Below are 11836 nucleotides of genomic sequence, written 5' to 3'. Positions count from 1 at the left end.
ATGCTCTGTCTGCACATGGAGACCTGGACAGAAATCCACACCAGATGGGGAGGGCCTCATCTGGGCGCCATAAGGGAAGAGTCTGGAAGGCGAAATGTCATCTGGTCAACAGAGCTCAGGCCACCTGGACATGGTACCGGATGTCCCCTCCTTGCTGGATAAAAGGATGACAGAAACAATCAAACAGCAACATGGTTTGATGACAGCTCCTTTTATTCCATCATCACATTTTTTTTTTTTTTTTTAAGAAGGGGATTTCACGGCTCCTGATTCATCTCTCATTTGGACCTAACTCCTGATTATGATGAGCCTAGAAATCTAAAAGGCACTGTTACCTGTGTCGTGCGGAGGCCCCAGCCCAGGATCTCAGGACAGAGATGGCATCCTTCAGGGTACAATTCAGGGAGCAGCCACACAAGACTGGGGTTGAAGGGGCTTCTCCCTTGTGGTGCATAAGGGGCTGAGAGAGGTCAGAGGTCAGGAGGTGCCTCACCCTCACACGAGCTGCAAGCACCAGGTCAGGGTGAGGGGATGGCTCGGAAGGGGCCCCATCTGAGCCATCCTCAGGCCGTCTTCCCAGAGTGGTCCTGACAGGTGGAGGCTGGGGAGCTGCATAGTTCGTCCTATAGGCTGCACGGTTTACACCCCCACGGTGCAGAGATCCGGGGTTCCTGTAGAGAACCCCTCTGAGTAGAAGCCAGGGCAGGGTAGAACCCAAGCAGGTGGGAGCTTGAGCTCTCCCGCGTCCCAGCACCTACCTCCTTTTACTGCGGGCTCTGGGTCAGGTGGACCTGCGTTCAAATCCTGCTCTGCCATCTTCTGCACATTACTTAAAGTTGTTTCTGTCTCAGTTTCTTTATTTTTTAAGACTTATTTATTCGAGAGAGACACAGAAAGGCAGAGACACAAGCAGAGGGAGAACAGGCTCCTTGCAGGGAGCCTGATGCGGGACTTGATCCCAGGATCCCGGGATCACACCCTGAGCCAAAGGCAGATGCTCAACCACTGAGCCACCCAGGGGTGTCTTTAAACCCTTGTCTTTAAAGTGGGGATGATAAGGTTGTGAGGACCGAGGAGGTGATGTGTGTAAGGCACCCCAGCCATTACTGGGGGACTAGAGGCTCATCCCCTGCCGTCTCTGGGCTTGCTTCTAGGCAGTTCCTCCCATGCTAGGGCAGGGGGTGCATGAGAAGAGAGGCACCCCTGAGAGAGGCATGAGCAGAGGATGAGCAAAGGGCATCGTCTCCTCCCCTCACAGGGTCCTTGGGGCCTCTCATATTTATATCCTGTTCTCCTGCTGTAGCTGCCCGGGCTCCTGCCAAGGGTTCACCAGTTGACCACATGACTCCTTTCTCCCACAACTCCTCCCTCTTCCTGTGACCCCAAGACACGAACCGGGCAGATCTACCTCCCTTGTCCATCATGCGGTGCAGAGACACACCTGACTCCAGCCCAGGCTGAGCCGTGTGAGTCCATTCCCGGAATCACAGTGGTCCCTGGCAGGCTCTGAAGCAGGAACCCCAGAAGAGGACACTCTGTGTGATTAAAGGAACACCATCTCCCCAGCCCAGCCTCCCTGCATTTCCCCTTTCCTTATTTGTCTAGAGGAGCTGGGAGTGGGTGGATGACCAGCTCCAGGGCTCTGGATGACTCACTTCCTTCTGAGAATCAAGAACGGGTGTTGGTGGAAGCACCAGGAGGCCCACCGGGGGTGGGGGGTCAGGGGTACTAGATGCTTCTGGAAGCAAAACAGCAAGGGAGACTGCCTCCAGGCAGCGAGATGACATTTTTTTTTTAAAGAATTTATTTATTCATGAGAGACACTCAGAGAGAGAGAGGCAGAGACACAGGCAGAGGGAGAAGCAGGCTCCATGCAAGGAGCCCAACATGGGACTCGATCCCGGGACTCCAGGATCAGGCCCTGGGCTGAAGGCGGCACTAAACCACTGAGCCACGCTGGCTGCCCAAGGTGACATTAAACTTATCACATATACACATTTTTTGGGAAAGAAAAGAACAACCATGAGAGAAAGAAGGGCCATTTTATCCCTTTATTATATACAATATTAAGGCACAAGTTTAAGCAGCAAATAGGAAAATCTTTGGCTGACCAACAGTATTAACATCTGCCGTGGGGGACCCGCTGCATTCCTGGACACCCCCTGCCCCTGTACACATACGCACCTGGGCTGTGCAGCTCTGCAGCCCGCCCCCCTTCAATACACACCAGCAGACGAAGATGCCAGAATGTCACACCAGAGGCTGCTGGAGGGAACACCGCACGCTGCCACCATGCACAGCAATGACTCACATGGCCAGTGGAGTGAGTGGTGGCCCGAGGGCCATCCGAGTTTTGGCTGAGGTCGGTGCCCGCCCCTGCCCTGGGTTCATAGAATTTCACACAGACTCTGTCAGTGCCCTGTGGAGGAGGCGGTTCCAGGGTCCCTCCAGGGAAAACACCTTAATGCAAAGAAAACCACAGCAGATACACTTGCTTACATTCTGTTTTGTAATAAATACTTGCAGGTGTCTACAGGGGACCGGAATCCTAGGTAAAATCACATGTAAACACACAACTGGGCATTGACGTTTAGGGAGCTGATACGAGAAAATGCTGTGTATGTACCCCATTACTTTGAGAAGAGTATTTTAATTCTGTGAAGAAGCAAGCTTTTATGACAAAGAAACACCTTGGTCATCGCGTTACATGGCAATTACATGCACTTAAGTATTACAGGGCTTTACAGAGCACCCACTGGAGGTCTATACTAAGGATTACACATTCCGTCTGTGTGTACGCACAGAGGTGAACACATACAAGGCATGGCAAGAGAGGAGATTTTTAAAAGCGAACCCACCTGAAGTTACATGTACTGATGACCACAGTCTTTGGAAGTGGTCACTTCAAGAAACTCTAGGAGTCCAAAGACTCATTCCAAGGAACATTTTTGGGATTTTCTTTTTTTAAAGCTAAAATGGTGTGACTTTCATCACCCATCTTTATTTGTTCAACTGGGATGATTTCCAAACTTAAATCCACCCTCAAAGGATGAAGATTTCTCATCTGTAAGGATAATCAAACGAATGTCCCAGGTGCCAAAGGCCATTCTAACAGAGGTGTTCGCAAACTGTTTCTCCTGGGGCAGTGGAGCAGCAATCAGCATACAGTCTCCCAAAGGGTCAGCGCTTGAGGAAGAGGTGAGATGAAATGCTTGGATCTTCTGCATATTAAGAAAGAAAACCTGACACGCAACCTTGGAGTCATATCCATACGTATGCACGGACATGCGCACGTCTTTATATATCATTATTAAACAAGAAAAGGATATACTACTTAAAAGGAAGAGAGAAAAATCTGCTCATTAGTTCCAGAAGAAATGCTTTACTGAAATGCTGACCTTAAATGCTCCCAAGTTGGTCAGCTTCTGGAAGCTTCTTTTTTTTTCTTTTTTTTCTGGAAGCTTCTTAATTACTCTGCCCATCTCCCACCAAGCCACACATCAGAGGCAAGCTGATTAAACAGTCCTCACGTTGAAGGAAGACATTTTAAACACATCAGTTAATTAGCAAAAAAGAAGAAAAGCAAAACCACATTTCTAAAGCTTCTACCACGGCTGCCCCAGGCTCAGGGGTGGGAAGGAGACGACTGTAGGCTAGGTTCTCTGTGGCTACGTGACGGCTTTACTGTTCGAGAGTATCCATGGGCTCCCACTCCCCACAGCCACGGGACTGCTCTGCTCAGGGGTGCAAGTTCATTCTCAGCACACAGAAGCATACCCTTTGACTCAAGCACAGGCTGGAACACGACTTTGGTTCTGGAAAATCAGCTCCGAGCATCATGCATGAGCTCCCTGCTTCGAGACCTTTTAAAGCCCCGATCTACTCTTCACTGCATCCCAGGCATTCAGCCTCACCTGACATCTGTGCTCGCAGCAGTCTCTGCTAGTCAGAAGGCTGCCCGGGAGCAGGTCTGTCTTCCCATCAGGAGGACACAGGGGCCTGAGGGTGACCCCGGGGGAGAGAGGGAGTGATGGCCAGCTCCTCTGCAGTGGCCAATCCCACAGCCTGTCCCCCGAGCAACACATCACTGCAGTCTCTGTTCCGAGACCAGGATTCCCACAGAGCAACTCTCTCGCGACTGGACCCCAGGCTGGTGCAGCCACATCCAAGAGCCAGCCCTGCAGAACAGGACAGAACAGGGCCCCACCACTCTCTATCCACAGGCCTGCCTGGAATGGGCTGGATTCCACACCCTTACTGGCCGCCGAGCTCCGGTAGGCAGAAGATAAGCCAAGAGAAGAAAGTGCTAAGAAAAGGTTCTGCAACGAGTGGCTAGAATCCAGTGGCATCTATTCCATAAGATACCCTGGTCAGCACACAGAAACCACCAGAAGGCCCATCCCGGGAGAAGCCCGATTACCCTGGCAGGTGTTCACACAAAGCCAAAGCCTTTACCCTTCACTCCGAGACGGGGCTTGTGAGGTCCATAATCAGACTCCACGGGCAAGTCCTGAAGTCCAGGTCTCTGGATAACACACAAGTGTTTTTGAGATGGATTTTGTGGCCCTGCGATGATGGAACACTAAGACGTCCGTCCGTTCCTCGTGTTTATGGGCAATTCTAAGAGTCTGGGGCTGTGGTCCTCTTCCTCAGTTCCCGAGAGGTGTGGCAGCTATGTGTGTGTACCTTTGTGTTTGTGTGTGTGCGTGTGCCTGTGCACACACCATAGACGAGGCCAACGTGGGCCAAGACATGGCCTCAAACATGGTTCTGACCCATGTTGGTGGTGCTGCAGCCTGTGACAGGCGCACAGCTCCCCTCGCTGGACCCTCGTCCAGATGCCACTGCTGTGAGGCTTTGGGGAGGGACCGAAACTCCTTGAGCCCATTTCTTCCACTATGAAAGAAGGCTGAACTAGGCCTTGCTCTGCAGATGGCTCAAGGACTCATTAAAAGATGCTTACCACCTTGCTTGCCTACAGCCAGCACGAAAAAAGAGCTGGGATTTATTTTTCTGAAAATCAAATCAGATAAATGATTGTAAATTGCCTAGAACTGCAGAGCAGATGCTCGGTATTTGCAATCCCTTGCTCCTACGTGTCAGCCAGCAAGGCTTCGAGAAAGCTATGAACATGAAAAGCATCAGGGGGCCCTGGCGTGGCAGGAAATCTCCCAGAAAAGAACACACCTAAAAGCTAGAGGTCCCTTTTCTTATGGGAGAGTCTAAGCAAGTTAGAAGAAAGAAGACTGCCAAAGAGCACAGCACAACCAAAAACTGGTGACGTCTGTGTTTGCACTCTGACAATACACTTGGCGATGGGGGCAAACGAGGGCCGTATACGAGCCTGGAACCTGGTGCCAAAGGTGTGCTGGAGCAGAAAGACGAGGCTCGGGGGACAGGGGGCTGTGGCTCTCACCATTACCCATTCCTTTTTTTTTTTTTTTTAGATTTTATTTATTTATTCATAGAGATGCAGAGAGAGAGAGAGAGGCAGAGACACAGACAGAGGGAGAAGCAGGCTCCATGCAGAGAACCTGACGTGGGACTCGATCCCGGGACTCCAGGATCATGCCTTGGGCTGCAGGCGGCACTAAACCGCTGCGCCACGGGGGCTGCCCCCATTATCCATTCCTAGGGGAGACAGCTCAGTTTGCCGTGGCCCAGGTGTGGGTTGCAGGGACAGGCAGAGGAGACTTGCCCTCCTATGTCCACACCTTGCTTTCATTCCTGGTCCATTTCCAACATTAATTAAGAGGTCAAAATACCCTTAAGAGAAAGAGCTGCCGTCATCTACACCTCACCAAAGTGATGGGAACAGGGACTGGGATGGGGCCTCCTGTGCCCTATCCCCACCCTCTGCATCCACATGCACACAGCCCCAGGCATTAGGCAGGCTGCTGATGCCTGCAGAACTGCTCTGGCTTCCTGGCCTGACAGGACTAGAGGAGGCTAAAGGCACAAAGCACAAAGCTTTGCCCACTGCAGAGGAGCTCGGGAAGAGGTGGCTCCTGCTATGTCCCACTCACTGTGCCCCCTCTGGCCAAGGCCACGGATTTCCTCCCTCCCCCTCTCCAGTCTACACCTCAGTCCTTCTCCCACCACGACAATCTGGGGAGGCTACAACTCCACCTGCCTCACATCTCACAGGCCAACTCTAAGGTAAGTCACCCAAGCAAAATTCCCTGCAGAGCGTTGTGCTCAATGCTCTTAAATGTCACAGGAGAAAGTCTCTGACCCAGGCCCCTTTTCTTTGTTACCTTAACGAAGCCCAGGGAAGGGGACCTGGGATAAGAGGATCCAGTTGACCTGGAGGGAGGAAAACCGCAGGAGCCTACAAGAACATGTGGCAGCCCGATTAGCTTTTCTTTCCTGATCTAGCCCCTCTTAGATCTGTAAAGCAAGCCCACGTCTGAGGAGTTAGACATGCCGTCACGCACAGGGGTAAGAGGCCCACTATTCCGACTCACTCTTGGATCTTCAACGTGGTCCTTCTGTCTGACTCCGGTCAACTTGGCCCAAACCGAAACCTCGAAAAACGTGACTTCACTGTACAAATCCTGGCCTGCTAAGTCACAAAGCAAGTTCACGACGGAAAAACACTGATGTGTTAACACAGAGACCTACGTGCTCGTCCACAGTGCGAGGGGCTGGGGAGAGTGGTGATGATGGTCATGAGCCACAGATTCGAAAACGTCGTACAAGCTGTCTGGTGACTCTCTGGAGGCCACCAAGTCAAGTGTCATTCATTGCCTGGAGGGCAATCCTGAAAGTCTCAGCCCAACAGAGCACTGAGGTGGAGCTGCCAAGCTCTGCGTGAGAGAGCAGATATGAGAGAGAAGAGCCAGAGCCCCCATCTGAATGCAGGATGTCGCAGTGACCACGGAATCTTCCGCCTCATCCAAACTTACCTAGTCCCCAGCCAGGAGATTAGCAGCTGCAGCCCAGTGACTCCAAGGGGGAGGAAGCGGCCAGGCAGCCAGCACACAGCTCTGTCCCACTGGTCACTATTAAACAGAGATCAGACTCTGCTCTCATAAATCCCAGACCTAAGGAATTCCACTGTGTTGCATGAACAAGGAGAAGTGAAAGAAAAGGAGTGAAATTAAAGAGAATGAAGCATAGGAAGTGATGAAACCCAGAGCAGTTAGGGAGTTTGAGCACCAAGATCATAATGCTCCCATCCTCTTCCATATTTACTGCCACAGCCAAAGAAGTTAAGAAGCCTCATCATTTCCTGAAAATCCAAACCAAGCAGGGAATTGCGTACGAACCGTCTTCTAAATTCCCATCACCTACAGACACGTGTTCTCACTGCCACCCCCACCCCCCGCCATGTTCACAGGAAACTCCAATGGCACGGGTGACATTTACGTTGGTGCCAAGATGGGCTCTTGGAGATTTCTGGAAGATTCTTCTAAAAAACGACGACAACAACATGCTAAGAGGCAAGGAGAATGGGGGTATTTCAAGGAAGATCCATGTTCAGGTTTATGTGTTTATAACTAGAAAGCCACTGTACATAGACCCTCCCTCCCCAAGAGATATATTTTCTATACAGTAAAAATCCCACTTCCGGTGACTTCTTGGTTTCCAAACCTACATGCGGCTTCTCTCTTCTCAACATACGCGATAGGAATCCACAGCATTCCCCTCATCTTCAGTCATGTAGGTTTTTAAATGTTTACAAAAGTGTTCTTACTAATCTAAGGTCTTTGTCAGTTCAAAGCACTCCTGATTTCTCATCCACAACTTTCTTGATCTCTCTTCTCCGTCTCGGCCATGTTCCAGGTTGGTCAAGTCCCCTTACAGAATGCAGCAGGGACGCCAGCACTAGATGAGAACTTCCATCATCTCTCCGTCAGGGAACTCAGGTTTGTGGAGCACGCTGCTCACGCGGCTTTTGTGCTCAGGGGACTTCCCGTGGCCCAGAGGGTTCTCTGCCAAACAGAACGGGATGTCAGCAGCCTGGCCCCACAGTGGGGTGTGGGCCTGGCCAGCTCTGTCTAAAGCAGAACCATTCCCAACACTGGCGCTCAGCACCAGCGTCTGCAGGGAAGGCCCACAGCGTGGACAAGGGAAGTGATGGGCCGTGGGATTCAGACACAAATGACAGAACCAGGGTGGGGATGGCAAGGGTGACCCTGGAGATGTGTGCGGGAGGCCCTCGAGGCCACTCCCCCTCTGGGCACAATTGAAGCACCTACAAGCCAGATGCTTTTCAGCTCTTCCCTGTTTTAGGCAAGTGCATCTCAAGAATTCAATGCTCAATAAATGACAATGCTCTGTTGCCTTGTGTATTTTGGAGAATGAAAGTAAAGCAGCCCTTGGAGGACATGGTTAATTCATGCCCCCGAGGGCTCCACCTCCGCAAAAGAACTCAAGAGGGCTCTCCCTATGACTCGGATTGCTCCAAAGGCACGTCTGGTCTTTCCCTGGATGCTTCTGGACTCATGGCAAGTTCACCTCAACCCAGGCTGTCTTCTCCTCCTAAATATTTAAAGCACCTCATTGGTCTGGCCTGAGATGTGTGCCAGAAGTCTACCTGCCTTCAGTCAAGAGGATACCTGCACCCTTGAATCCCAGAAGGGTAAGCCCCTCGAAGGCAACACCTATGTACTCGGTGCCTCTATTGTGGTGCCTGGTACGAGATCCCAAACACCTTGCGGGGGAGACGATTCTCTAATGTCTCCAAGGGGGTCTATTCCCACACTCTGGGAAAAGGCTGATTACAAAACACACATTAAAGGGGTATTCAAGCTGCATATTCATATACATGGTAGCAAGTTAGCAGGGTCTACACACATTTCATTCCCATAAGAAGTGCATTAGGGTAAGCATAAACCTAAAAAAAACAAACAAACAAACCCAAAACCCCATAAAGTGCAAGCTGTGTGGTGCTCCTGTTCCCACCCCCACTACCACCCCCCGGCCAGGTCCCCACTGAAGGTGCCCTCTTGGGCCAGTGTTGTATGGTTTTTCCAAGGGTAAAGGGAAGGAAAAGCCTCATACCCGATTTCTCCGCAGTCCCCTTGGCCAGCGGGTGTTTTAGGATGGGGCTGTTGGAGGGGGTCACGCTCAGCCTGCCGCGGCTGGGCAGCGAGGCTGTGCTGGGCCACCAGAGTTCAGCACTCCTGTCCGTCTGGGTGCTGCTGTCCTTGCTGCCTGTTTTGGCGTGGGCGCTGCCGGCCGAGTTGGTGAGGGCGCTGGGGGACAGCGCTGCGGCCGGGGGCATGGAAGCGTGTTCGTGGTGCTCCTTCCCCAGCAGCAACCCTGAGGGCACAGGGACAGCTTTTACAATGCTGCTCTTTAAACAAAAACCAACCAACCCCCCCACACACCCTGCTGCCCCAGTCTTGGAGACCATTTCCTTCTTGACTGAGCACTGCTTCCTTCATTCACTGGTTCACTGACCACGTGCATTTATAAGCACTTACCATGTGCCTGGGAAGACGGCAAGCACTGAGGGGACTAAAAAAAAAAAAAAAAAAAAAAGACCTAGTCCCATTTTCTAAAACTATATGGGTTTTGATTTTTTTTTTTTTTGGAGGACAGTTAACAGAAGTTAACTGGTTATGATGAATTGTGAAGAACAGTGGGATAAAATTATGCCCAGGGTAGTAAGAGATGCCTAACAGCCAGCACAGAGAGGAGGAGGTGTTCCTGCAAGGGTTTCTAGAGACCATGCTGTAATATGGCCCGGGGGTGGGGTGGGAGGGTGGGGGGTGGTGAGCCTTAAGCAGCAGGGGTGCACTTAAGAAACCTGAAGCCTTCCTAGATCTGAGACATGGTCCCAGCAGCCCACAGGACTGCCCCCCTCTTGGTAATGGATGGTCTTCCGTAGGTAGGCCCATGTTCAAAAACTAACGTGCTCCCAGGCCTGGGCCACACTGGGTTGTTATTCCAAAGGAGAGCCCTTGCAGCAGAGAGTTGTGGCCCGCAGGAAGCAGGGAGCCAGCTGGGCTTCCGGGCAGTAGAGCTCGGGTGGAAAGGGGACGTGCTGGCCAGAACAACTTTTGTATTTCTAAGTGGTGAAATAGGGTGCACGTGCAGCAAAGCGCCAGCACTCCAGAACACTAGCCCAGAGAAAGGGTGGTAAGCACGATCAGGTCTCTGTTCACTTGATGAGCCAGCAATTCATACAGTATCCTTGCCAGGGCTTTTCAAGGTGCCCAGCAGTGCTGCTCGAAATGGAACATGCAGATCAAGTACTTGGATGTATCCTCAGAACAAAGGTTTGACTCAGTGGGTGGGGACTAGGGTTCTGCTGCTTGAAGGGGCCCCCACGGACCTCACTGTGAGGAACAAGGGTCTTCAGCTCGCTGCCTCTTGCACATCAGCCCTCCTTCTATCTTACAACACTCCTGTGACACAGGTCCTGTTGTTACCTTCCGTTTTATAGAAAAGGACATGGGAACTCAGAGATATAAACAGCTCGCAGCTAAGCAGCAACAGAAACGGGATTCGAATGCAGCTATCCTTGACTCCAAGTCCAACCCATGTCCCTTCCACCTCATTGCTCTGCCTGTCTAACCTCCACAGTCCTACAAGGATACCCTGGTGCAAGCAAGTCACTAGCCAGTCATCCCACTGGGGAGCCCTGAGCCATCCGCAATGCACCCACTGTCACCTCTACCTCTTTCTAGAGCCCATGAAGTAAGAGATGATGGGAACGTTTGAGGATTTCTGAGTGTGTTGTGTTGTGGCTGCACAGACAGAATTTTGAGGTCCTCAGGCTCCCGGGCCTGGCTCAGACGTGCCCAACGCTAGTGGTTACAGGCACAGACTGGAGGGGAATGCCTGCCCAGCTGGACGTCACAAACCACCTCTGCCAGGGAGGGCTCCAGCACGTTTCAGACTCCTTTACCAGACCCGCCCTCGGCTCTCTGAGCGGGGGATGGAGCTACGTGTCCTCGGGAGGGTCTCTGCTGATCCCAGCTGCTGTCCACAGACTTCCTCTTTCAAGTACATTTCCCCGGGGGTCAGGCCCTGCTGAAGTGACCTGTGGAGGGACTTCAGAGACTCCGGCTAGGCGCCTTTGGTCCCCCGACTGTCAGGTCCGCTCTGGAAGCTCTTATCCCCTTTGGCACAGAGCAGCCAGGCTTCCCTGGGGTCCTGTACTGAGGAAGACTGGCTCTGAGATAGACAGAACACACTCTGAGCCGAGGAAAGGCCTCAGTGCGGGGCCAAACCCTTGGAGCCCACAGAGTGCAGGGGAAGCGCGAGGATGAGGGCCTCTGGGGTGCTGCCTGCTTCCCTGACTCAGCCAGCCCCGTCAACGGCTGCCCTCGCCCTGGGAGGCCTACCAAGGCTGCGATCACATCTGTGGAATCCGCTCGAAGGTCTGCCTGTGTAACTACAACACAGCAAAAACCACCACCCACCACCCAACGCCTTCAGGCTCATGAGTGCTTCTTCCAAAGAACCTTCTCCCCACTGTCACTCTGCCCTCCCCTCAGGCACATGGCATAAAGCAGGGCAGACACAGCTTGGCTTTTCCAGACACAGAGGCAGGACTGGAGCCAAGCTCAGAAGCCTCGGGGCTCTGGGCTGTTCCCATTAGAACACCATGTGTTGTAAGGGTCACTACAACTTTGTGCAATACTGATACCAATTATGATGCGCATCAACCCGCGGCTGATGGCTGCTCTCATTGTGTGGCTTTGCTTCCACGTATCTCATTGAATTTCCACAACTCAAGTATCACTGATGATCCTCCCCATTTTACAGACGAATATACATATGTGGAGATAGTCAGGGACATTTCAGCATTCCACGAGCGGTGGAGCCAGCGTGCCACAAGAAGGTCAGAACCCATTCCACCAGATGAGGTCACCTC

The 11836-nt window shown here is 52.1% G+C and overlaps 1 protein-coding gene across 11 annotated transcripts in view; it reads right to left on the bottom strand.

Moving 5' to 3' along the window:
• Positions 1 to 2036: 2036 nt before the first annotated feature.
• Positions 2037 to 11836, bottom strand: part of AMOTL1 (angiomotin like 1) — a 155661-nt gene continuing 145861 nt past the window's right edge. For all 11 annotated transcript variants that reach the window (XM_072726208.1, XM_072726210.1, XM_072726211.1 and 8 more), the window contains 2 exons: positions 9010 to 9270; positions 2037 to 7937 (listed from right to left, as the gene is read on the bottom strand). In XM_072726208.1, coding sequence (XP_072582309.1) covers positions 7831 to 7937; positions 9010 to 9270 — 368 coding nt within the window. In that variant the 3' untranslated portion in view covers positions 2037 to 7830. The remainder of the gene's footprint in view (positions 7938 to 9009; positions 9271 to 11836) is intronic.

Source organism: Vulpes vulpes, chromosome 11, assembly GCF_048418805.1.
Source record: "Vulpes vulpes isolate BD-2025 chromosome 11, VulVul3, whole genome shotgun sequence".
In the NCBI taxonomy this organism is placed as follows: Eukaryota; Metazoa; Chordata; class Mammalia; order Carnivora; family Canidae; genus Vulpes; species Vulpes vulpes.
This window is presented reverse-complemented; position numbering and strand designations above follow the sequence as displayed.